At 41.5% G+C, this 26,710-nt stretch overlaps 1 protein-coding gene across 1 annotated transcript in view; it reads right to left on the reverse strand.

Moving 5' to 3' along the window:
• The window catches only part of tnpo3 (transportin 3), a 68,308-nt gene that overhangs the window by 33,746 nt on the left and 7,852 nt on the right, over positions 1-26,710 (reverse strand). Inside the window, exons 5-14 of the mRNA XM_033040008.1 lie at positions 26,341-26,484; positions 25,550-25,725; positions 24,204-24,342; positions 22,673-22,819; positions 17,782-17,889; positions 16,464-16,555; positions 14,865-15,004; positions 11,172-11,363; positions 5,745-5,836; positions 5,405-5,481 (exon numbers count right to left, since the gene is read on the reverse strand). Coding sequence (XP_032895899.1) covers positions 5,405-5,481; positions 5,745-5,836; positions 11,172-11,363; positions 14,865-15,004; positions 16,464-16,555; positions 17,782-17,889; positions 22,673-22,819; positions 24,204-24,342; positions 25,550-25,725; positions 26,341-26,484 — 1,307 coding nt within the window. The remainder of the gene's footprint in view (positions 1-5,404; positions 5,482-5,744; positions 5,837-11,171; positions 11,364-14,864; positions 15,005-16,463; positions 16,556-17,781; positions 17,890-22,672; positions 22,820-24,203; positions 24,343-25,549; positions 25,726-26,340; positions 26,485-26,710) is intronic.

Raw genomic sequence — 26,710 nt, forward strand, 5'->3', positions numbered from 1 at the left:
CCTGTGGCTCCACACAGAGTTAACCGCTTTGATTCCTGAAAGGTTTCACTCTCTGGCTCTCTCTCCAGTTACCCTTTTAACCCTTATGCAGAGCTGCCAAGTTTTGTCAGAGCATTTCAGTATTCTAGTACCTGTGTTTAATGTGCGGTCATACCCATGTAAGAGTACAAGAACGCATAACTTTGCTACCAACTTCTTCTAAGTTATGCATTCATTGCCATCTCTTTGTATACAGCTGTTTGAACGGCTGCTTCCTGCTTTTAGCACCAGATGATGATGTAGAAGCCATATTGGAAGCCTCCCTCGCTCCCTCGCTCCCTCCTTCCTCCCTCCATCCCTCCCTCCCCCTTTCTCTCCCTCCCTCCCCATTTCCCTCCCACCCTCCCTCTCTCTTCCCTTTTTTTCACCCTCCCTCTTATTCCCTCCCTCCTCTCCTTCTCCCTCTCCACCCCTCCCTCTCTCCCCCTTGAGCCCACCCACCGTTCTGTAAAATCAAGGCCAATCCCAATCCCAATGTAACTGCAATCCCACTGGTAACCTTTCACCACTAGGCTTATCCAGAATTCTACCACTGCGTGAAAAATAAGCAAAGGCTCTACTTCCACTGAGATAGAGAATTCCAAAGACTCATTGTTATACGAGAATTTTCCCGAACAGTCCGTGACCCATAGCGCTATGTTTAAAGCCCATAGCGCTCCAGCCAGTAGCGCTATATTTAGAACCCATAGTGCTGTAGCCGACAGCTCTTCGTTTAAATTCCCACACATTAAACTGACAGCGCTCTGTTTAAACCTGGAGCGGGACAGGCAGATCAAAGCTTACAAAAAATAAATCATCCAGATCTTGAAATTTTAAATACTAATAGATTTAGTCTGCTATAATTTTTAGAGGTACAGTATGACTTTTTATATCCTTGCATTTTTTAAGCAGCAAGATCTTAAGTCAATTTCACCGGGTTATTACTTTTCCATTGGCGAGTGGTATGTTAATGAAACAGGAAGTCGGGCCGATTTTAAGAAAATCCGTTATTTAACAATGCAAAATCATACATCAGTATTCTTATCGCATTTCCGTACAAAATGCGGAAAGTCCACACTACTTGGTAGCTCTGCTTATGTATTTATAAAATCTTTTGGGATTGCCCTTAATGCTACCCGCCAGAGCTATCTCCTGGCCCCTTTTTGCCCTTCTGATCTCCTTTTTCAGTTTACTCCTTAGGTCCCAAAACTCCTCCAGGGATGCACTTGATCCCAGCTGCCTATACCTATCCCATGCATCCTTCTTGTTTTTGACCAATGCCTTAATTTCCCTCGTAAGCCAAGCTTCCGTACGTTTGTCTGCTTTGCCCTTCACTCTAACAGGGACGTACGTATCCTGAGTTTTTGTCAGCACTCTTTTAAAAACATCCCACTTGGCGCGGTTCCTTTCCCCTCAAATCACCTGTTCCAGTCAACATGAGCAAGACCTTCTCTCATACCCTCAAAGTTGGCCTTATCCCAGTTGAACACGTGGGCCCTCACTGTCCCTATCGATAACTATCTTACACCTAATCGAACTGTGGTCACTAGTCCCAAAAGGCTCCTCCACATACACTTCTCTAACTTGCCCATCCCAATTTCCCAATGTTGCCCTCTCACGTGTGGGGGCATCTACATAGTTCTTGAGAAAACTCTCCTGAAAACTTTTGAGGAATTGTACCCCATTTAAACCCTTCACACAATGATTTTCCCAGTCAATATTGGAAAAGTTAAAATCCCCTACTACAACAACCTTATTTGACCTGCAGCTGTCTGCAATCTCCTGGCATATTTGTTCTTCTAATCCCATCCTCACCACAAACATATTTAACTATAATTTCAAAGGTTTCATGATTGAGACAATATTCTATCCCCTACAGATCAAAAATGGATCACATCAGGTTGTGTTGAAATCAATTTGCTTGTGTTCAATTGTTGAAGTCAATTGTTCTTTGCCTCTGCTTTTCCCATTATCTCAATCTGTTGATTTTATTTCCAATTTAATACTTCATTTTACACAACTGGTGAATCTGGATATGGTGGTATTACCCCAGGTTATATTTAAATAAGATGAACAAAGTTAACTATATGTGGGGAAAATTACAACTGTAGACATAGAGGAGAAAAAAAGTATCAGGATTAGTACTTGGACAGCCACTTATAGTTATGTGGTTTAGCATAAACATACTGATAGCAATTTGGTAGGATTGTTGCTTGTCCTATGTAAAGTTTAGGTCAGTAGACTTTGATTACTTTATCTTAATCACTATGTCACATCAAGTCACAAACCTGGAGGTACAAAAATGGAGGGAGAAGTGAGGTAGGGGAAAAGAAAGTAAATATCATGACAACATTTAGAAAAAAATCTTGCGCAAACTTCATTAGGTGGTTTATTTTACAATTGTAATTGCTTCTTGAAAAAAAAATCCGTACCAACAGACAGCAATATCAATTAACTCAATCACAGGCTATGCTGGCATAATAAATCTTCACATGCAATAATGGATGCTCTTGACTTTAAACGCCTGGCCATAAGGGCAAGAGCAAATAGGTTATGTTTAGAGCTGGAGAAACCTGGAGAGTTAAGTTGCAATTCACATGCAAGTCTGTGCTAGGGTAGCAGAGCTCTTGGTGTACTCCTGAACTTACACTGAAGTGTCTGGTGCACCTGCATTAATCTGAATGGGATCAATGACCTTTATTAAAAAGGCACATTAAAGTAAATATCTTGTATATTTTTCTTGATTTACTTTATATTTAATTAAACAAGAGCAGTTTTGCATTTTCAAATATGTCATTATTTAAGCAATTTATTACTTTTTAAAATCGTTTTAAAATTCTTTTAATATATTTGTTTTCACTGGTACCAGTGAAAAGGTGAAACGGTCTGACAGCAAGAACTTTCAGAACAGTGCCTACTTGCCACCAATGGCACCACAGAAAGGCTGCATGACCACGAGACAACTGGCAGGAGCACACGGATAGGAGAGCTAGGTGCAGACACTTGGTTAGCCCAGGCAGCAACTCCAAGGAGCAAGCTGGGTCAAGTCCAGCCCATTATGTGCAATTCCAGTTCGTAGGGAATTACAAGAGTAAAGTCAGTCAAGTCAGACGTTTTACAGCATGGTAAGGATTAATCAGGGAAGAGAAAATACAGTTCCATACTCCATGTGGCAGGATGCAGATTAATCACTGCAGTTCCAGGCTAAATACTAAACACAGGGATGTCCTGTCAGATAAATTGCACAGTAGAGCAAGTACTGTGTGGAATCTCTACAGCAAAGCAATTGTTAATTGGGATGCCAATGCATCTATTTAAAGATTAATCACGCGATGCCGTTCCGGTTTTGTAAGGGTGCAAATGTGGTACGGTGCCAAACCACGTGTAAATTGTGGGCACAAGCATTAACAGAGATCATTTTCATTGCGTAATTTCTGATAGATGTGCTGATAGCAACGGAATCGTCCATGTTAGGAAGGTTCCACTTTGTGCTAACTAAGCTGACTTCAGCAGGGTTGCAGCATCAAACCACACTGTTCCTGACCACTGCTGGGAAGCTTGTTTGCGTAAAAGTAAAGTTCAAGTAAAGATATCACCTTACATTGCTGCACACACATGAAGGACTTGGATATCAAGTTAATCAGCATACATATAATTAAAGCCCTGGCAACACCACAGGAGAGGGGAAGGTGGTCAAATTGAGGAGGATAAAATTAATCACCATCATTTGTTTTTACTTTAGTTTTACTGCGATAAATACTATAGCCACAATACTGAGGCTCAGGCCTCAACATGTATTCCTTGGTAAAATGCCTGTCTTCTGACAACCCAAAGCCTTTTCAACATTTGAGGTACATGTCAGAAATGTGATGGACTGCTCTCCAATTTCCATCTGAGTGCAGTTCTAATAACATTCAAGCCATTCCTCTTCCAAAGCAAAGCACCTCATACAGCATCTTAGACAGTCTGCACCACCCGTGCAGCATGGCTGCAGTATGTCATCTACAAGATACAATGCAGCATGACTTATTTGACAGCACCATTCAAACTCTCAACCTTACATTTTAGGTCAAGGGCGGTGTGCACATGGTAATATCATTTACATTTCCCCTCCAAATCGCACATCATTCAGATTCAAATTTACAAATCCCACAAAATGCAACCTATTGCATAATATCTTCAATACATAAATTGGGGGAAAAATAACCACACTCAAAAGTGTCCGAAAGCTACGAGAACCCCTTGCTGCAAATAATCTGAAAGGGTGTCACAAACACATAGGGTGTGATCTGGCTCTGCTCTTCAAAACCACTGAGCCTGTCACCTACGGTCAAAAGGGTCAAATTTGTTTACTCTCAAAATACTTAACTGTTTCATACAATCTTTTATTTTGCCCAATTCTCCCCGTCATTGGGGAAGATTCTCATTTATTCTATTCAAATTCTTCATAATCATGAAGACCTCTTATTTCTCCCCTTAACATTCTCTGCAAACTCTCCCGTTTCTCTAATCCCTCCACTAAACCGTTCACTTGTCCCAACTACTGGTTTCCAAAGCAAAAGCTGAGAATAGAAGTGCTCAGCAGGTCAATCTGTATGCACTATTTCCCAAAGATTTGACCAAACTATGCAAAGTGCAATGCCCTGAAATGTGTACAATACGCCATGTTTAGACCTGAACAGTGATTTAAGAAATCTAACTAAACTTCATTGTCGGAGAGGCATGCCATGGAAACAGACCCCATCCATGCCAACCATAGGCTTTATAACCGTGATAGAATAATTTGCTTGTATTTGGCCTGTATCCATCTAAACATTTCTTATCCATGTACTTGTCTAATTGTTTTCTGAATGTTACGATTGTAGCCTACTCTGCAACATGCTCTGGCTGCTTATTCCACATGTACACCGCCTGCAGGTCTCTTTTACATCTTCCCCCTTTCATCTTCATCCTATTCCCTTGAGTTCTAAACTCCACCATGGGGGGAAAAAACAGTGGCCTTGTCTATACCTCTCAGGATTTTGTATACTTCTATAATGTCACTTCTTAGACTCATAACCTCCCAGAAATTGCCCCAGTCGATCTAATCTCTTCTTATAACTGAAGCCCTTAAAGCCTGGTAACATTTCAGTGAATCTTTCCTGCCCCGTTTCCAGATTAACAATATCCTTCCTGTAGTTCCATTCTCTTGGTTTTATTTAAAATTTCTAGATTTTACTAATCTTCCTGAAGCAACAAGTTCCTTAAGCATCGTATCAATGAAACACAAATTGTACCATTATAAAAGTACAAAATATATAAATGAACCATTATAATAACATGGAACACAAAGTAACTGCATTAATACAACAGAACTACAAATGTTTCCAGCGAAAATCCACCATACCTAAAAATAACAGCCAGTCGATCCAACCATATGGTGGGGTCTGTAGCCAAGTCATTGCTGAGCTCTTGTGCCAGGAGCTGAAACAAAAATAGTACTTAGAATCTGAAAACTTGGCTTGAATAAACAGCGATGGGGAAGGGGGAAATGATGTGTAAATAACTCTTAAGACAGTTTCACATGCGTTATTAGTAATGGAAAGCCAACTAGAAGTCGGGAGGGCTTAATTCAAGATAACTGCAGCTTACGGTCAGGGAGGTAGGGGTCGGAAAAGGTATTATGCACTAGTGCGCTTTCGACTCCTGGTGAAGACACTGTGCTCCAACAAGTCAACCCAGCTTACCTTTTTTAATGCCAGGACTTGCACAGCACACAGCTCGCTAAGGCATTCAGTGATCTTATCCAGAGGAAGCCGGCAAAGAACAAGTGCTGTACCTATGGTAAAAGAACAAAAAAATAATCCAGTCATAGTGCTGGGACCGCAGCTATTTACAATATACATCAATGATTTGGATGAAGGGATTCAAAGTAATATTAGCAGATTTGCAGATGACACAAAGCTGGGTGGCAGTGTGAACTGTGAGGAGGATGCTATGAGAATGCAGGGTGACTTGGACAGATTGGGGGACTGGGCAGATGCATTTTAATGTGGATAAATGTGAGGCTATCCACTTTGGTATCAAAAACAGGAAGGCAGATTATTATCTAAATGGCGTCAAGTTGATGAAAAGGGGAAGTACAACGGGATTTGGGGATCCTTGTTCATCAGTCTATGAAAGTAAGCATGCAGGTACAGCAGGCAGTGAAGAAAGCGAATGGCATGTTGGCCTCTATAACAAGAGGAGTCGAGTATAGGAGCAAAGAGGTCCTTCTTCAGTTGTACAGGGCCCTAGTGGGACCACACCTGGAGTATTGTGTGCAGTTTTGGTTCCCTAATTTGAGGAAGGACATTCTTGCTATTGAGGGAGTGCAGCGTAGTTTTACAAGGTTAGGCAAAAACAGGAAAGTAGACTAATATCTGAATGGTGGCCGATTAGGAAAAGGGGAGATGCAACGAGACCTGGGTGTCATGGTACACCTGTCATTGAAAGTAGGCATGCAGGTGCAGCAGGCAGTGAAGAAAGCGAATGGTATGTTAGCATTCATAGCAAAAGGATTTGAGTATAGGAGCAGGGAGGTTCTACTGCAGTTGTACAGGGTCTTGGTGAGACCACACCTGGAGTATTGCGTACAGTTTTGGTCTCCTAATCTGAGGAAAGACATTCTTGCCATAGAGGAGTACAGAGAAGGTTCACCAGACTGATTCTTGGGATGTCGGGACTTTCATATGAAGAAAGACTGGATGGACTCGGCTTGTACACGCTAGAATTTAGAAGATTGAGGGGGGATCTTATAGAAACTTACAAATTTCTTAAGGGTTTGGACAGGCTAGATGCAGGAAGATTATTCCCGATGTTGGGGAAGTCCAGAACTAGGGGTCACAGTTTAAGGATAAGAGGGAAGTCTTTTAGGATCAAAATGAGAAAATCATTTTTTACACAGAGAGTGGTGAATCTGTGGAATTCTCTGCCACAGAAGGTAGTTGAGGCCAGTTCATTGGCTATATTTAAGAGGGAGTTAGATGTGGCCCTTGTGGCTAAAGGGATCAGGGGGTATGGAGAGAAGGCAGGTACAGGATACTGAGTTGGATGATCAGCCATGATCATATTGAATGGCGGTGCAGGCTCGAAGGGCCGAATGGCCTACTCCTGCACCTATTTTCTATGTATCTATGTTAATTCCCGGGATGACGGGACTGTCATATGCTGAGAGGATGGAGCGGCTGAGCTTGTGCTCTGGAGTTTAGAAGGATGAGAGGGAATCTTATTGAAACATGTAAGATTGTTAAGGGTTTGGACACGCTAGAGGCAGGAAACATGATCCAGATGTTCCGGGAGTCCAGAACCAGGGACCACAGTTTAAGAATAAGGGGTAAGCCAATTAGAACAGAGAAGAGGAAACACCTTTTCTCACAGAGAGTTGTTAGTCTGTGGAATTCTCTGCCTCAGGGCGGTGGAGGCCGGTTCTCTGGATACTTTCAAGAGAGAGCTAGATAGGGCTCTTAAAGATAGCGCAGTCAGGCGATATGGGGAGAACGCAGGAACGGGGTACTGATTGGGGATGATCAGCCATGATCACATTGATTGGCGGTGCTGTCGCGAAGAGTCGAATGGCCTACTCCTGCACCTATTGTCTATAGTGTTACATAGTATAGAAATAGGCCCTTCAGTCTACCACATCTATTTCTACTAGTATCATTTACCAGCACTTGATCCATTGCTTACCATATCTTGGTGACTCAAGTGCTTATCCAAAAAGAAATTTATGTGGAGAATACTTGCCTTCACCTGCTTTTGAGGCAGTGCATTCCAGACTGTAACCACCATCATTGGTTAAAATTTATCTTGCTCAATTCGCTGCTAAACTTCTCACTGTAAATCTTTGCCCCCTGGTATTAAGTTTTTCTGTTAATATAACACTATGCTCTGCACAGTTTATTTTCTCTTTACGTATGGTATATTTTGCCTGAACATGAAACATATAGAACATAGCACAATACAGCACAGGAAATGTGCCCTTCAGCCCACAATGTTTGTGCCGAGCTGAACAAGATCCATAGCCCTCTATTCCATGCACTTGCATGTGCCTATCTAAAAGCCTCTTAAACCACCACTATTGTATCTGCCTCCACCACACACCTGCAAATGTGTTTCAGGCCCCCACCACCCTCAGAGTATAAAAACAGCCCAGCAATCTTCATTAAACTTCCCCCCTCTCACCTTACAGCTATACCCTCTGCTGTTAGACATTTCCACCCTGGGAACAAGGTTTTGACTATCTACCCTATTAATGCCTCTCAGTTTGATATGCTTCTAACAAGTCTCCCCACAACCTTCAACTTTCCAGAAAAAACATTCCAAGTCTATCCAACCTCTCCCTGTAGCTGAAAATCCAGGCAACCTTTTGGTAAACCTCCTCTGCACCCTCTCCAGAGCTTCCCCGCCTTTCCTGTAATGGGGTGACCAAAACTATACACAATTCTCCAAAATGTGGTCTAAACAAAGTCCTATAGAGCTGCATCATGTTGCATCCTTTAAATTCCCTGAATAAATGTTACTTATGGAAGTAATGTAACTTAATTTTTGAGTTCGCTGACATGATGTGGACTTTGATCACAAAGCCAGCATTTAAAAAACATCCCCAATTAGGGATGTAGGCAGCACGGTGGCGCAGCGGTAGAGTTTTGCCTTAAAGCACTTGCAGCGCCAGAGACCCGGGTTCAATCCCGATTATGGGTGCTGTCTGCGCGGAGTTTGTACATTCTCCCGGTGACCACTTGGTTTTTCTCCGAGATCTTCAGCTTCCTCCCAAACTCGAAAGCCATACAGGTTTGTAGGTTAATTGGCTTGGTATGAATGTAAAATTGTCCCTAGTGTGTGTAGGATAGTGTTAACGTGCGGGGATCGCTGGTCGGTGCGGACTCGGTGGTTGAAGGGCCTGTTTCCGTGCTGCATCTAAACTAAAAAAAATGTTCTGGAAAATATTCTCAGGATGCCTTTAAAAAGTGTGTTGTATAACTTTGACGCAGTGATGCAAAAGGAACTGTGGTACACTTCCAAGTTTCTAAGTTGGTTGGGAACTTATTCCTCTAACATGTGTAGATGTTGAACATGGCAGCCACTGCGGTAGAGGGCATTAAAGATAGGGGTGTCAATCAAGTGGGCTGTAAAGAGTTAAACTTTAACTGCTGTTGGAGCCACACCTGTCCAGGTAGGTGGCAAATATCCCATTCCCTTGATTTGTGCCTGTAGATGGTGATGAGCTTTGGGGAAATCAGAAAAGTAGTCACCCAACTCAGAATACCAAGCCTCTAACACTCTCTATAAGTGTAGTATATATGCAGCTGGTCAAGTTACATTCCCAATAGGTGATGACCCCAGGTTGTCAACAGTGATAGATTTCACCATGCATCATTACCTGGTATTCACAGGCACACAGATTAAATGTTGTTCATCAGTCCAAACAATTGTGTCCAGATCTTGCTTTATGCGGGCATAGACTGTTTTATTGTCTAAGGAATTGCACCCCCATTTCTGACATTCAATGATAAAGATTGTGGAATCCAGTGATTATTCTGAATATCTGCAAGAATTGATATAATCAATTCATCTCCAATAATTTCATCCATCTTCCTGTGTGCAAGAATGACTACAGCCAATGGAGAGCTTTTGCCTTTCCCTCTAAATAGAAGATGACTCAGTCTCTTTGATCCCACTCATTAGTTTAACTTGCCATCGTGTTCGCCACGGACATTGTGGGCTGAAGGGCCCCTATTCAATGTTGGCATATTGTACTTGGGCAGACTGGATTTACCCTGTTCTTTACAGACATAACATAAATGGCCAGTTTTTCCAATGTTGGCAGATACATGCCAGCTTTGCAGGCATAAGGCAACGGCTTAACTGGAGAAGCATCTAATTTTGAAGCATCGAATTCCAGTGTGATGGTTACTTGGACCCATAGCATTTGTTGCATTCAGCCTCTTATTGATAGCAGGTGAAATGAGTTGAATTGGCTGTGCAAATCTTGCCTCTGGACAGCAAAGAGAGGTAGTACACATTACTGGAAATTATTCTCCTTTAACTGTACCCACTTCTCATCTGGCATGCGGAGCTAAATTACTTCCACAATTTAGTTTATAAAAAGAAACCAAATGAAATCAGGTTCAAAAAAAGACATCCCTCAGTGGCCAATCGCATTTAGAAACATTATTAGCAGGTCACACAAACTCAGCTCTCTAAACATCTGATTAATTTCAATTATTACATTGCAGAGATAATTCTTTCCGCCCCCCCCCCCCCCCCCCCCCCCACCACCACCACCACCACCTCTGGGTCCTCAGCTTTTAGCTAACTCCAATAAACAGTGATATTATAATCTGCTCTTGGGTTTCAATGGTAGAGACAAATACTGACAACTCCCCTGCTTTCTTTCAATATAACAAGAGATCTTTTATGTTCATTAGGGAGGGTAGACACAGGATCAGATCAAAGACAACAGCAGAGAACTCAGAGTGCAGCATTTCATTTGTATGGCACATCGTTCTAGCCTAGATTTCCAGATCTCAAAGGATTTAAATCACACCCTTTTTATTCAGAACATACTGACCCACATCTATACATACATATATAATGTTCAAAAACAAATCATGGGCACTGTGCAAATGCTGACACACTTATCACTAAACTTACTTCATTTATTCTTCACTCTTACCAAATATTCTCAGGTTCAAATCACCTCCTCAGATAGTCCTGACAGTACAAAATCTGTAACCTGTGCTACTGGTTATTGTGCTATTAGTACAAGATTTCATACGCTGGCTAATATACTAAACCAACATTTTAACTATATTCATGCTTTCAAATTAATCTTTCCGCTTCTAAGTGGGGAGTTAATCAGTTAATTGTTTTAATTGAGGCAAGTCCTCTCCAATTAATAATTACCACCGGTTGCTTTACAGCAACCTTTTTAGTGTACCAGTTAAACTTACTCATCTTACCGAGTTGTTATTTGTCAAGATAAGTGTAGCCATAGAAAGCAAGGATCTGGCAGCATCCAAACACTATGATGTATATATTCATTGCATGTACCTCGCAGTATACCAACCATCATCCAGTTTGATGGCCGGTGCACACCAATGAGTGTCAGTCCAGAATAAAATTAAAGTTACCTTTTAGGAGGCCAATGGCAGCTTCATGGGAGAGGCTGAAGGTGTCAAGGGAACGGACAATCTCCAGGAGGCCCTCAAAGTGGTGGGTCATGTGATCACGGCAGGAGGAGCAGATGTTCTGAATGGCCTTGGCTGCTGCTGAAGCGAGTGTTTTCTCCCGTAGTCCTTTCATTAAATAATTCAACACCGGATCTGGAAGGGGAAGATTATGGTCAGAAAATGTTTAGGGTTGCAAATTGTATGCATAATGTACAGAAACAGCAATTGGGCCAAATGATCCATGATGCTCCACACCAATATCTTCACTGCTCCCTTAAGGCATCCACATAATTTGCCCTGATTACTATATACCAACTCACATTTTCCTACCAAATTAATTTATTATGAGAATATCTAATAATTTTTAACGTTAGGTTTGAATTCACTAACTTATATGTTTAAGATCTCTATACCCAAAAGATCTATTCTCTCTATAATAAAGAAAAATCCCCAAACACCTCTCCGACAGATCAGAAACACTGTTCAGGAGTCAGGTGTGGATTTGTCAATGACCACTGTCCACAGAAGACTTCATGAACAGAAATACAGAGGCTACACTGCAAGATGCAAACCACTGGTTAGCCGCAAGAATAGGATGGCCTGGTTACAGTTTGCCAAGAAGTAGTTAAAAGAGCAACCACAGTTCTGAAAAAAGGTCTTGTGGACAGATGAGACGAAGATTAACATATCAGAGTGATGGCAAGAGCAAAGTATTTAGGAGAGAAGAAACTGCCCAAGATCCAAAGCATACAACCTCATCTGTGAAACACGGTGATGAGGTGTTATGGCCTGGGCATGTATGGCTGCTGAAGGTACTGGCTCACTTATCTTCATTGATGATATAACTGCTGATGGTAGTAGCATAATGAATTCTGAAGTGTATAGTCTCATCCTATCTGCTCAAGTTCAAACAAATGTCTCAAAACTCATTAGCCGGCAGTTCATTCTACAGCAAGACAGTTATCCCAAACATACTGCTAAAGCAACAAAGGAGTTTGGTAAAGCTAAACAATGGTAAATTCTTGAATGGCCAAGTCAATCACCCAATCTGAACCCATTTGAGCATGCCTTGTATATGCTGAAGAGAAAACTGAAGGGGACTAGCCCCCAAAACAAGCATAAGCTAAAGATGGCTGCAATACAGGCCTGGCAGAGCATCACCAGAGAAGACACCCAGCAACTGGTGATGCCCATGAATCACAGACTTCAAACAGTCATTGCATGCAAAGGATATGCAACAAAATACTAAACATGACTATTTTCATTTACATGACATTGCTGTGTCCCAAACATTATGGTGCCCTGAAATGGGGGGACTATGTATAAACACAGCTGTAATTTCTACTTGGTGAAACTAAAATGTATAAAAATTGCCTTTATTAAAATCTGACAATGTGCACTTTAACCACAAGTGATTTTTTTTTCTATTACAAATCTCAAATTGTGGAGTACTGAGGCAAATAAATAAATGATGGGTCTTTGTCCCAAACAATATGGAGGGCACTTTATGTCCTCTGGTACTCAATTCCCCTACTCTGGACAAAAGACTATATGCATCTCCCCGATCTATGCCTCTCATAATTTTGTATACCCTTAACAAGATCTCCCCGCATTCTCCTGTGCTCCATGGAATAGAGCTCCAGCCTACTCAACCTCTCCCTATAGCTCACACCCTCTAGTCCTGGCAACATCCTTGTAAATCTTTTCTGAACCCTTTCAAGCTTGACAATATCTTTCCTATAGCACGGTGCCCAGAAATGAACACAATATTCTAAATGCGGTCTCACCTACGTCTTATACAACTGCAACATGATCTCCCAACTTCTATATTCAATACTCTGACTGATGAAGGTCAATGTGCCAAAAGCCTTTTTGACCGCCTTATCTACCTGCAACTTGACCTTCAAGGAACCATGCACCTGTACTCCTAGATCCCTCTGCTCTACACTATCCCGAGGCCTACCATTCACTGTGTAGGTCCTACCCTTGTTCGATGTCCCAAAATGCAACATCTCACACATTTCTGTATTAAATTCCATCAACAATTTCTACACCCACCTGGCCAATCGATCCAGATCCTGCTGCAATCTTTCACTATCTGCAAAACCACTAACTTTTGTATCATCAGCAAACTTGCTAATCTTGCCCTGTATATTCTCATCCAAATCATTGATGTAGATGACAAACAGTAACGGGCCCAACACCAAAACCTGAGGCACACCACTAGCCACAGGCCTCCAGTCTGAGAAGCAACCTTCCATCATCACCCTCTGCTTCCATCCATGGAGCCAATTTGCTATCCATTCAGCTCTCTCCTTGAATCCCATGCGATCTAACCTTCCAGAGCAGCCTACCATGCGGAACCTTGTCGAACAGCTCTGCCCTCATCAACTTTTTAGGTGACGTCTTCAAAAAAAATCAATCAGATTTGTGAAACACATACAAAACCATGCTGACTATCCCAAATCAGCCCTTGCCCATCCAAATGTCTGTATAACCTATCCTTCAAATACTCTGCAGTAACTTACCAACTACAGATGTTAAGCTCACCGGCCTATAGTTCCCAGCAAGTTTTCAGTATGCCTTCTTGAAAAGAGGCACAACATTTGCCACCCTCCAGTCTTCCGGCACCTCTCCTACTTAGGACTACTCCTAAATTTCAACCAGGGCTCCCGCAATTTCCACTCTAGTTTCCCGCAATGTCCACGGATATATCTGATCAGGCCCTGAAGATTTGTCTACCTTCAAACACGACAGTACCTTCAGTACTTCTTTGACGGTAACATTGACTGCTCTCAAGACACTTCCAGTGACTGCTCCAATTTCCTCCGTCCTACTGTCTTTCTCAGAGAAAAATACTCATTTAGTACCTTGCCCATCTCCTGTGGCACCGCACAGAGGCGACCGCTTTGATTCCCGAGAGGTCCCATTGAATGGCGGTGCTGGCTCGAAGGGCCAAATGGCCTACTCCTGCACCTATTGTCTATTGTCCCACTCTCTCCAGTTACCCTTTTCCCCCCTTATGTATTTAAACAGAAATGTTTTAAGGGAAAGAAAAGCAAAGGTCATCTGGATAATCTGAACAGGTCTTTATACGAGACTCATGACATCTTTCCACAATGTGGCTTCAAAGACACGGGTTTATGGTGGGAAAAGGAACAGTCTGCACCAAATTACCATGCAAAATACCCCACAGAAAATATATAAAACATACTATTTATCAATTCACAATAGTAATTCTCAATTAAGCAAAGTGAGTTTACCCTGCAGCCATAGGAGAACCATAGAGAATTTACCCTGTAGCAGTCACCACCATCTTACACTGAGCAATGAAATCAGGGACTATGGGATATTCCCAGCCCAGAAATCAGTATTCGTGGCACAATACTTATTTCACTCAATTTGATTGAAAACTTACAAAAAATCTTTTAATTATTTTTTCCAGCATATACTTGTCCACCAGCATCATTGCTGATGTTTGTCAATGATATCTGAACTCCATCCTCTTTAAAGGCACCTTCCAAACATGCGTCTTCCCCCCACTGGGGTGGAAGGAAAATTGCTTTGCAGCCAGTTTAGAACCAAGACAGGCCCAGAGCCATTAAAAGCATATTACCCATCTTAGTTGTAACACTGAATAATGAGTTTACACACCTAAGAATCTTGGATTTCTATCAACAACCTCGTTCAGTTCGCCAACTAGTTCAATGCTAGTGAATCGGACTGCAATGTGCACAGTATCCGGGAGCTGGACCACAGCCTCAAGTACTTCAGCTAAGGTAGGGTTATTGTCACTGCAACAACAAAAAAGGCACAAAAAAATTTCAATCAGGTTAGCATAATTAGCTATTTTCACTACATTTAGTCTTACATGCAAATGTAATTTCAGTTTATAAGGATGTGCATTAAATGTTTTTGTAGCACATAGCAAAATTCCACAAACAACAATGCAATGAGATTAGTTTGATGTTATCATCAAAGTTGAGAAAGGATGATTGATAGAATTCACAATTATTCTTTAATGTTTACCAGAACAGATAGGTGGAAAATAATGACTGAGGGGCAGATTGTTGATAATGTAAAACACCACCAAAAACTGTTGCTGGTGGCAGTTCTTACGGCCTGGGATTTGAACCCATTGATTTTGATCGGGAGAGGAAATGGGTTAAGAATTTTTTTGTTTCTTAAATAAATAAAATTACCCAAATTTCCAATAGTGACATAGAAACATAGAAATTAGGTGCAGGAGTAGGCCATTCGGCCCTTCGAGCCTGCACCGCCATTCAATATGATCATGGCTGATCATCCAACTCAGTATCCTGTACCTGCATTCTCTCCATACCCCCTAATCCCTTTAGCCACAAGGGCCACATCTAACACCCTCTTAAATATAGCCAATGAACTGGCCTCAACTACCTTCTGGGGCAGAGAATTCCAGATTCACCACTCTCTGTGTGAAAAATGTTTTTCTCATCTCGGTCCTAAAAGATTTCCCCCTTATCCTTAAACTGTGACCCCTTGTTCTGGACTTCCCCAACATCGGGAACAATCTAGCCTGTCCAACCCCTTAAGAATTTTGTAAGTTTCTATAAGATCCCCCCTCAATCTTCTAAATTCTGGCTACTGACAACTCAGTAGCCTGATGAAATTAACTTAAATGTATCCCTACATTAAAAGGGATACTTTTAACATTTGTTCTCTCTGTCTTAAGGACCCATCTTTGAAGAGGAGAATTTTCAAGGCAACAAAATAAAGATGGTGATTGGTCTTGTAATTGCAAGCTAGATCAAAATTCAAATCGCAGGAAGCTAACTGAAAATTAATTTAGGAAATAACCAAAATAGAACATTTTTACCCGAAGATTCCAAGTCAAGGACTCAAAAATAACTAATTTCCACTGAGCTTCGAAGCTAGAAGGTACAAACTTATCTTTAGTACAACTACTTTGAGGGAAAAGATGTATTCTCCCCAAAGAATGGAGACATTTCATCCAATGAAATATATTACAAATGGTTTGAAACATTGAGCATAGATATGTAGCGTAAAAATAGGGCCTCAACCTACTGACCATGCCAAATATCAATCATATACGTAGTGGTAAAAATGAAGAAGGTAAAAGATATTGAAATAGATGAAGTAAATGCAAACAGTGAAGGGTAGTTGAACAGGGAGCAACTCAATACTCCAAAATAACACCAACTTTTGCAGTTACATTTCCAGTATGCTTTGACTTTATTAATTGCAATCACTTACGGATCCACGCTCTTTGCTATGGAAGCCATTATAAAGAGAACAGCTTCTGTGATCTCCCAAGAAGGTCCACTGTCTTTCAATGTAGAATAGAGCTTAGAAGATAAATGAAGCATTGAATTAAACATTACACAAATTATTAGTAATATAAAAACAGGAATTATTTCTTTAACCCCTCAAGAGATTTGCATCGTTAAATTAGATTACATCAGATAATTTCAAAATGTTAAAGTGAGGGCTATTTTGGTCACAAATGCACTCTTTCCACGTCCCATTCAAGGCCATAGTGATTTCACCCATCTCACTGCAATTAGCATCGGCTAAAGATGTCCGAGTCGTTCAATTCTCAACTTCTTGAGTACCTGTAGACTCTCATCACCCCACTACTGCCAGCCACGCATACAGCCACAAAGGCTCATAGTTCTGAAATTTCTTTTTAAACTCTCATATTTCTTTGATCTATTAACGTTCCTTAAAGCTTACCTCTTTAGCCAGGCTTTTGATCACCTGTTTTAATATCACTCTCTTTGATTAGATATAAATTTTGCTGTAATACCTCTGTGAAATGTCTCCAAATGTTCTACTACACTAATGGTGCTTCAAATGCAGACTTTTTATTCTTGATGTTGAAGGTATTCCTTATATCTCAATATCACATGCCTCAAGATTTCTTTATTTAGCTTGGTACCAGTTTTTGGCCAATCATTCTTTTAAGGCATCCCAGGATTGTTCTTTGTATTCAATATGCTAGGTAATTGCAAGTACTGTTGCTCTAACTTGTACTCTTGTCAGCCATTTATTCATCTTGCCAGTGCATGTACAACTGCAATGGTCATGGATACTATCCAATTTTAAATCCTGCACAAACAGAAGACCCTGTTCACCTGGTGTGCAGAACTAAACTGGGTCAAATAGGAGGCGACTCAGAATAGATCTAGCAATGGAATGACCTGCAAGGCCAACAGGGAATGCAAGTCAATCATGAAATTACATGCAACCCAAATCAGTTGAGGATAGAAAATGTCCTCCCATTAACACATTGGTGCATCAGATGAGTTATGTCAATCTAATAGTTGTGGTCCGTTAGTAATAACTAGCATTTTATGAAAAATCCCATAGCTGCCTTTGAACTGGTGTGGATTGTCAGTTTAGACCTCTAGGTTATTAGTCTATGAACGTAACTGCTGCATCACCATTATATCTTTAGAAGTCAATCATAAAGTACAATTTTTAGGATTCAAATCCCTTTATACCCACAACATTCCCCATAAACCACAACTTAATTTATCTCAGCATGAATTTATGGAATCAGATTTATCACCTGGGTGAAACACTCCATTGATCCAACCAGAAATATCACATCCTTCACAAGATCTGACACCCTGATCCGGAACTCTCCAAAGTCATCAGAGTCTTCTGGAATTCCTTCCTGTAGATGAAAGAAGCAGGGAACATAGAAATAAACAAGCTTAATAACGTAGACAATATTCACAGGATTGGAAGAGACATAAATAAAACCCACAAACTTTCATTGCAGGTATAGAAAAGAAGAAGATTCATTCTTGCAAGATAATGGACCATTAGGATGGATGCAAAGTTTTGGCAGGCAGTGGTAGCGGTTGATAGGGGCTAAAATGCCAGTTTAGAAAAAAACGGTGTGGCATTACATACTTGACATGGTTTACATACACTCCTCTGTCTTGCCACAGAGAATCCCTACCCATTTAATCTGAACTGGTTGTAATAGTCTAGGATGATATCTGCCACTTGGCCCGGCACATGATGCTTGGCCATGACTGTCTGGATCAGCTTGTGCGGGATGGAGCCGTAGGCGTTGGCCAGGTCAAGCCAGAGCACTGTCAGGTCACCCTTGTTCTCCCTGGCTTCTCTGATGAGCTGGGTCACCCCTCCCGTGTGCTCTAGACACCCCGGCCCTCCAGATAAGCCTCCCTTTTGTACTGAACTGTCGATGTAGCCATTGCTGGAGAGGAAGTTGGTCAGCCACCTCGCCACTATGCTGAAGAAGATCTTGCCTTCAACGCTTAGCAAGGAGATGATTCTGAACTGATCGATCTTCTTGGAACCTTCCTCCTTTGGGATCCAGACTCCTTCAGCGAATCGCCACTGCTGCACCACTTTTCCTCTCCTCCAGATGACTTTCAGGATCTTCCACAGCCGTTTCAGTAACAAGGGGCAGTTCTTGTAGACACTGTAGGGGACTCTGCTCGGGCCAGGGGCTGAGCCAGATCTTACTCTCTTCACAACGTCCTGCACCTCTTTCAGGAGTTGCTCTCTACTATCAAACTCCTTGATGGGTGGAGGTGGTTTTATCAGGATGTTGCACTGACCCAGCTCCTGCTGCCTGACGGGGTCACTGTAGGTCGTCTGGATGTGCCGTCTTTCCGAGCTGTCCACTGTCTCTCCAGTCGTCACCGCCCTATTCTTGGTTGTCAACCAGTCTATTCCTGGTCGTCACTGGTTTCACCAGCACAGTAGAAATTACAGCAGTGTTTATACATAGTCCCCCCCCCATTTCAGGGCACCATTATGTTTCAGACACAGCAATGTCATGTAAATGAAAGTAGGCATGTTTAGTATTTTGTTGCATATCCTTTGCATGCAATGACTGCTTGAAGTCTGCGATTCATGAACATCACTAGTTGCTGGGTATCTTCTCTGGTGATGCATTGCCAGGCAGGTATTGCAGCCATCTTTAGCTTATGCTTGTTTTGGGGGCTAGTCCCCCTGCAGTTTTCTCTTCAGCATATAAAAGGCATACTCAATTGGGTTCAGATCAGGTGATTGACAGCCACTCAAGAATTGACCATTTTTTAGCTTTGAAAAACTCCTTTGTTGCTTTAGCAGTATGTTCGAGATAACTGTCTTGCTGTAGAATGAACTGCCGGCCAATGAGTTTTGAGACATTTGTTTGAACTTGAGCAGATAGGATGTGTCTGTACACTTCAGAATTTATTATGCTACTACCATCAGCAGTTGTATCATCAATGAAGATAAGTGAGGCAGTATCTTCAGCAGCCATACATGCCCAGGCCATAACACCCCCACCACCATGTTTCACAGATGAGGTGGTATGCTTTGGATCTTGGGCAGTTCCTTCTCTCCTCCATACTTTGCTCTTGCCATCACTCTGATATGTTAATCTTCGTCTCATCTGTCCACAAGACCTTTTTCCAGAACTGTGGTTGCTCTTTTAAGTACTTCTTGGCAAATTGTAACCTGGCCATCCTATTTTGCTGCTAACCAGTGGTTTGCGTCTTGCAGTGTAGCCTCTGTATTTATGTTCATGAAGTCTTCTGCGGACAGTGGTCATTGACAAATCCACACCTGACTCCTGTAAAGTGTTTCTGATGTGTTGGAAAGGTATTTGGAGATTTTTCTTTATTATAGAGTGAATTTTTCTGCCATCAGCTGTGGAGGTCTTCCTTGGCCTGCCAGTCCCTTTGCGATTAGTAAGCTCACCAGTACTCTTCTTAATGATGTTCCAAACAGTTGATTTTGATAAGCTTCAGATTTGGCTGATGTCTCTAACAGTTTTATTCGTGTTTCTCATAATGGCTTATTTGACTTTCATTGGCACAACTTTGGTGCTCATGTTGATCAATAGCAAAAAACGTTTCGAAAGGTGATGGAAAGACAGGAGGAAAGACTAGGCGCTGAGAGCTCTCTTATATTTGCATTAAGGATGCAATTAAACACACCTGAGCATTTACAAACACCTGTGAAACCATGTGTCCCAAAGATTATGGTGCGACTATGTATAAACACAGCTGCAATTTCTACATGGTGAAACCAAAATGTATAAAAATTGCCTTTATTTAAATCGGACTATGTGGACTTTAACCGCATGTGATTTTTTTCTATTACAAATATCAAATTGTGGAGTACAGAGGCAAATAAATAAGCGCTGGGTCTTCGTCCCAAACATTATGGAGGGTACTGTATCTGACTTAATTGCTAGGTGACAGCACACAATGGTGAGTCTGGAAGGAATATAACAGAATTGAGAATGAAAGGCAGCCATAAATCAGTCAGATAGATAAGGGGACAGCCCAGATGCAAGGCAGATCTTTCAAACAAATGAGCCAATTGGGATTTCACAACTGATCGTAACAATTCAGAGAAGAGATAAAAATAAAGATGTCATGTCTTTTAACCTAATGAGACCAGCTGGAAACAGTTGGTTCATGAACAGGGTTTTCATTGCAATTACATCACAAATCAAAAATCTCCCAACCCGAGTTGAACAGGTACTTCGGATCTGTCTTCACTATGGAAGACACAAACAATCTCCCAGAAGTACTGGAGGACAGAGGATCTAAGGGGGTAGAGGAACTGAAATAAATTTTCATTAGGTGAGAAATAGTATTGGGTAGGCTAATGGGACTGAAGGCTGATAAATCCCCTGGGCCTGATGGTATGCATACCAGGGTCCTCAGGGAGGTGGCTCTAGAAATAGTGGACGCATTGGTGATCATTTTCCAATGTTCAATAGAGTCAGGATCTGTTCCTGTGGACTGGAGGATAGCTAATGTTATCCCACTTTTCAAGAAAGGAGCGAGAGAGAAAATGGGGAATTACAGACCAGTTAGCCTGACTGCGGTGGTGGGAAAGATGCTGGAGTCAATTATTAAAGAGGTAGTAATGGGGCATTTGGATAGCAGTAAAAGGCTTAGTCCAAGTCAGCATGGATTTATGAAAGGCAAATCATGCTTGACTAATCTTCTGGAATTTTTAAGGATGTGACGAGTAAAATGGATGAAGGGGAGCCAGTGGATGTAGTGTATCTAGACTTTCAGAAAGCCTTTGATAAGGTCCCGCACAGGAGACTGGCAACTAAAATTAGAGCACATGGTATTGGGGGTAGGGTGTTGACGTGGATAGAAAATTGGTTGGCAGACAGGAAGCAAAGAGTAGGAGTGAACGCGTCCTTTTCAGAATGGCAGGCAGTGGCGAGTGGAGTGCCACAAGGCTCGGTGTTGGGGCCGCAACTGTTTACCATATATATTATTGATTTGGAAGAAGGAATTAGGAGCAACACTAACAAGTTTGCTGATGACACAAAGCTGGGTGGCTGGTGAACTGTAAAGAGGATGTTAGGAGGTTGCAGGGTGACCTGGACAGGTTGAGTGAGTGGGCAGATGCGTGGCAGATGCAGTATAATATAGATAAATGTGAGGTTATCCACTTTGGTGGCAAAAACAAGGGGGCAGATTATTATGTCAATGGGGTTAGGTTAGGTAAGGGAGAGGTACAGCAGGACCTGGGTGTCCTTGTACACCAGTCACTGAAAGTTGGCGTGCAGGTACAGCAGGCAGTGAAGAAAGCTAATGGAATATTGGCCTTCATAACAAGAGGATTTCAGTATAGGAGTAAAGAGGTTATTCTGCAGTTGTATAGGGCTCTGGTAAGACAACACCTGGAGTATTGTGTACAGTTTTGGTCTCCTAATTTGAGGAAGGACATCCTTGTGATTGAGGCAGTGCAGCGTAGGTTCACGAGATTGGTCCCTGGGATGGCGGGACGGTCATATGAGGAAAGATTGAAAAGACTAGGATTGTATTTACTGGAGTTTAGAAGGATGAGGGGCAGGTCTTATAGAAACATATAAAATTATAAAAGGACTGGACAAGCTAGATGCATGAAAAATGTTCCCAATATTGGGCGAGTCCAGAACCAGGGGCCAGTCTTAGAATAAAGGGGAGGCCATTTAAGACCGGTGAGATTGGGTAGTGAACGTTTTCACCCAGAGAGTTATGAATTTGTGGAATTCCCTGCCAGAGGGGGCAGTGGAGGCCAAATCACTGGATGTATTTAAGAGAGTTAGATAACGCTCTAGGGGCTAGTGGAATCAAGGGATATGGGAAGAAGGCAGGCACAGGTTATTGATTGGGGACGATCAGTCATGATCACAATTAAGGGCTGGCTCGAAGGGTCGAATGGCCTCTTCCTGCACCTATTTTCTATGTTTCTAACAACTATTCCCAGATTCACATGGATGAATAGAGCACTTTGTGAAGAAGATAGGACTGCAGATATAACTGGAAACTCCAATGTAGAATTCTTTTTTTTATTTAAATATTCTCCTGATAAGGGAAGAACTCAAATGAATTTTATCCAGATTCCAAAATATTCTCTTCTCAAATCTGGTTACTCAGTTTAAAAAAAATCATGTTAACTCTTTAAAAACTTACGTGATCTGGTTCTAGCTGGCAGTGTCGGGCTAAGGCATGAAGCAGTCGCTGGATGTAAGGACGAAAGACAGCATGGCGTGATGGATCACTCATTTTGTACAGATACTCTCCCAATCTGTACCAGAAGTTAAAGCTGATTTCTGCTACCTGGGTGAAAAGGAAATCAGCAACCAGAGAAACAGGACACTAATCACTTCAAAATAATTTACAATTCATCCAATAATCCAATTTAAACAAAGTCAAGGAGTGAACGTTACTGACAAGAATACACTTCGTACCAGGCATTCTAAGATCACTACTTCCAAAATATACAGAGGTCATCAGTGAAACATTTACAGCCTCCTTTAACTCCAATTTATTTTACACAACCTTTGTCAGTATTGTAGAAATCAGAAATGTTTTGGACATGAGACGTAAATTGGAGACTTAGTAGATGAAAATCAAAAACAAGATAAATCTTAAAACAAAAACAGAAATTGAACAGCTTTATCTGTTTTTGTCACCTGAACTATGGATTTAGATCATTGTTTAGTTCTCTACAAACCATTTATAAGATTCATTAGAAAGCCTGGTGCACATTTCAACCTTATTTAGTAGCAAATATTGGGTCAAGACCGACATGGTTGGGAGGAAGCACTGTGCTCTAAACAGTGGTTACAGTATCTGACAGAGGAATCATTGCACTGTCAAAAAGTTTTAACTGCTCAACAAGTTTGCAATATTCCATGCTCATGAAAGTCACAATATCAGTGTAAACCTTTTTTTCAGCAGTGCAACAACTCTCTCCAAAAACAACCCTAATGTTGCACAGTTTATTATTGTTACCTGCTTTGAGGTTCACAGTGAAAAACCTTCTTTTGCGTGCTATCCAATCAAATCATATAATATAATCAAGCCAAACTAGAGTACAATTTCCATCCTGGGATAAATAAAGTTCTATAAGTAGAGCAAAAGGAAAGATACAGAGCGCAAAATATAGTTCTCAGCATTGTAACACAATAGATCCAGAGACAAAGTCCAATGTCCTCAATGGATAGAGGTGAATTGGACAGTAGCTTTATGTGGTTCATTCAAAAGCCTGATAACAGAGAGGAAGAAGCAGATTCTGAGGCTGGTGGTACACGCTTCCAAGCTGCCCCTCACCGACTCTTCCCCTCCACCTACCAGCTTAATATGCTCATGTTTCAAAGGATCAGAGCTTTTATTTTTGCATTCAAGGTCAGAGAACTTGGACTGCCAACCTCAGTTAAAGGAAAGTCAGCAGTCACCATAGAAAGGATTCCACAACAATTCAACACTGCCGAGAAAATTAGAAAAACCCACGAGGTCTCCTACAACATAATCTGCAGCAGGTTGGGCAAAATGTGGCTGTAATTAGGATTGAAGCCTCAATACTTCACTATCAGACACATGCATACGATAACGCACCTTGGCTGGGGTAAAATTGAGCAGTTCATCTCATCTCCACACCTTCAGAACAGGATGAATAAAAAGATAAGATCATTGCCCGTCACCATGCTGCAACTCCTACCTCATATTGTGCATGCCCTGCACAAATCAGTAATAGTTCCAGTGTCCGCAGGTCTCCAAGCCCATGCCCTGGGGTCTGCACGATCACCTCCAAAAACGTCTCAGATAACTCAGTAAAAATCCGACAGTAATTTAAAACTCTGCAATAGAAGAATGGCTAGAAATCAGCAAGAATTGTAAAGTAAAATTTCTTCCTTCAAAATACCTCTTAAAAGAAATTAAACCAGGGAATTACAAAAGAAAAATATATTATTGCCTGCATAGAAACATAGAAAATAGGAGCAGGAGTAGGGCATTCGGCCCTTCGAGCCAGCACCGCCATTCAATATGATCATGGCTGATCATCCTAAATCAGTACCACGTCCCTGCTTTCTCCCCATATCCCTCGATTCTGTTAGCCCCAAGAGCTATATCTAACTCTTTCTTGAAAACATCCAGTGAATTGGCCTCCACTGCCTTCTGAGGCAGAGAATTTCAGATTCACATTCTGGGTCTAAAGAGTACCCACATCCCTCAAATCAGAATTATAAAATTATATTGGCATAAAAGGCAGGAAAGTTGTATATAAAATAGCTGAGCCATAGGCAGACTATTTTGTAAAGTTCTGGTAACCCTATGACAAGACCTGGAGAGTGTACATTTCAAAATGCTCTTGAGAAGATGATACTGGGCTGTCTTAGTTTAGAGATACAGGCCCTTCAGCCCACCGAGTCCACACCACACCTGCGATCACATTAACACTATCCCACACACACTACGGACAATTTACACAAACCCAAGCCAATTAACCCACAATCCTGTACGTCTTTGGAGTGTGGGGAAAAAACGAACATCTCTGAGAAAACCCACGCAGTCGCGGGGAGAACGTCCAGACAGCACCTGCCGTCGGGATTGAACCCGGGTCTCCAGTGCTGCAAGGCAGCGACTCTACCGCTGATTCACCATGACGTCCTCTGAGCAATGTGTTCAGCTATTCCAGTTTAACAGTCCACTACACGGTCATGGTTCAGAGTCACATAAAATTAAAGATTGTATCTTTCAGTTTTACCAATAATAAATAAAAAGCACCCCCTAATGAATATAGATGCATTTTAATTTAAAAAAATATGTTCATAAGCGCCATTTTTTTATGTGCAGGTTGTAGTAACAATTTAAATTGCACCTTCTCTTGCAATTGGATTTGAACTCATGATTTCATATCATCAGTTCACAACTTTGAGTTACCTGCCCAGGTATTCAACAACTATGTCAATGTTGCAACAATGCCCATCGTAAACCTCCCCTAGTTCAAATCAGAACCACCAATGCCCAATGACACGTCAGATTATAAGTTTTAAACATTCTTACTTATCAAGATCCTCACGTGCCACAGCCATATGATATGCAGATTCTAGAGTTAGAACACCCTGAAACAGATGCAGAGCTAACGGTATTGTTGTCTCCACATTCTCAATGGCATACAACGCTGAACAGACACAGTCTGATGCAGCCTCGTGCAGGTTTGTCGATGTTTCATCACGTTGCTGGAAGAAAGGAATTCCTCAGTTAGTATGGGAGAAGCAAGCAGAGATCACACCCCTGGTTAACAAACAATGACCATCACTGAAAAGTGTGAAGAGCGGATTTAGTTGCTAGAACGAGAATTGAGCTCATGCATGCACAAGTCAATGAGTGAGAAAAAATCTATGTTGATGGGACAGGAACAGGGAGAATTGTGTGTGCCAATCATCTACTTTAAGAACCTGCCACACAGATGGTCATACATTTGTTAAGTGGCTGTAAAGCAATGCTTGTACTACCATTTGTGGCGTCAACCAAGCAATGGCGATATAATTGAGAACGAGCAAAAAAAAGTCAACCTGAGGTGAAGTGATGTCATGAATATTTTTTATTTTAACATGGCATCACAAAAATAACAGGGATCTTCTGTCAACTATTGATCATCTGAACCTTATTCGGTTGAAATGTTAAACCATTCCAGCTATGTTAAATAACGGTCATATATTGTTTGTTATAATTCAGCAACTCTCTAATAACGGAAGTGGAGTTTCAGTTCAATAAACATGGATCCTTCACACTTGTTCTACATCAGTAAACTGTACAGATTGCAACTAGGCAGTTTGCATTGAAGAACTCACCAAAACCTGAAAAAGGATTAGCAATAGTCGGTTATTTGCCATGAAGTTGCTATCCAAAACACCCAGGTTAAACCAGCTGCCCAAGCATCGGAACACTTTCATCAGAGTCTTCTCCTCGTTGCCACAGCTCTCTGTGCAGGCTGTCTGGGGAATAAGAGGTGGCCATTATGGATTTTCATGGCAATGCAAAATATTTTCCCGATTTGATGAAGATAGGAATGCATGCAGGGGACTGCAAATGGTTGCTTACACTCTGGTTTAAATTCACATACACACTTCACATGGTCCACCTGTTCAAACACTGAGTGGATCAACTAAATCACATCCAAAACTTACACAAACATAAAATATTCAAATGCTATATAAAGAC

The sequence above is a fragment of the Amblyraja radiata genome, chromosome 21, assembly GCF_010909765.2.
Source record: "Amblyraja radiata isolate CabotCenter1 chromosome 21, sAmbRad1.1.pri, whole genome shotgun sequence".
Classification (NCBI taxonomy): Eukaryota; Metazoa; Chordata; class Chondrichthyes; order Rajiformes; family Rajidae; genus Amblyraja; species Amblyraja radiata.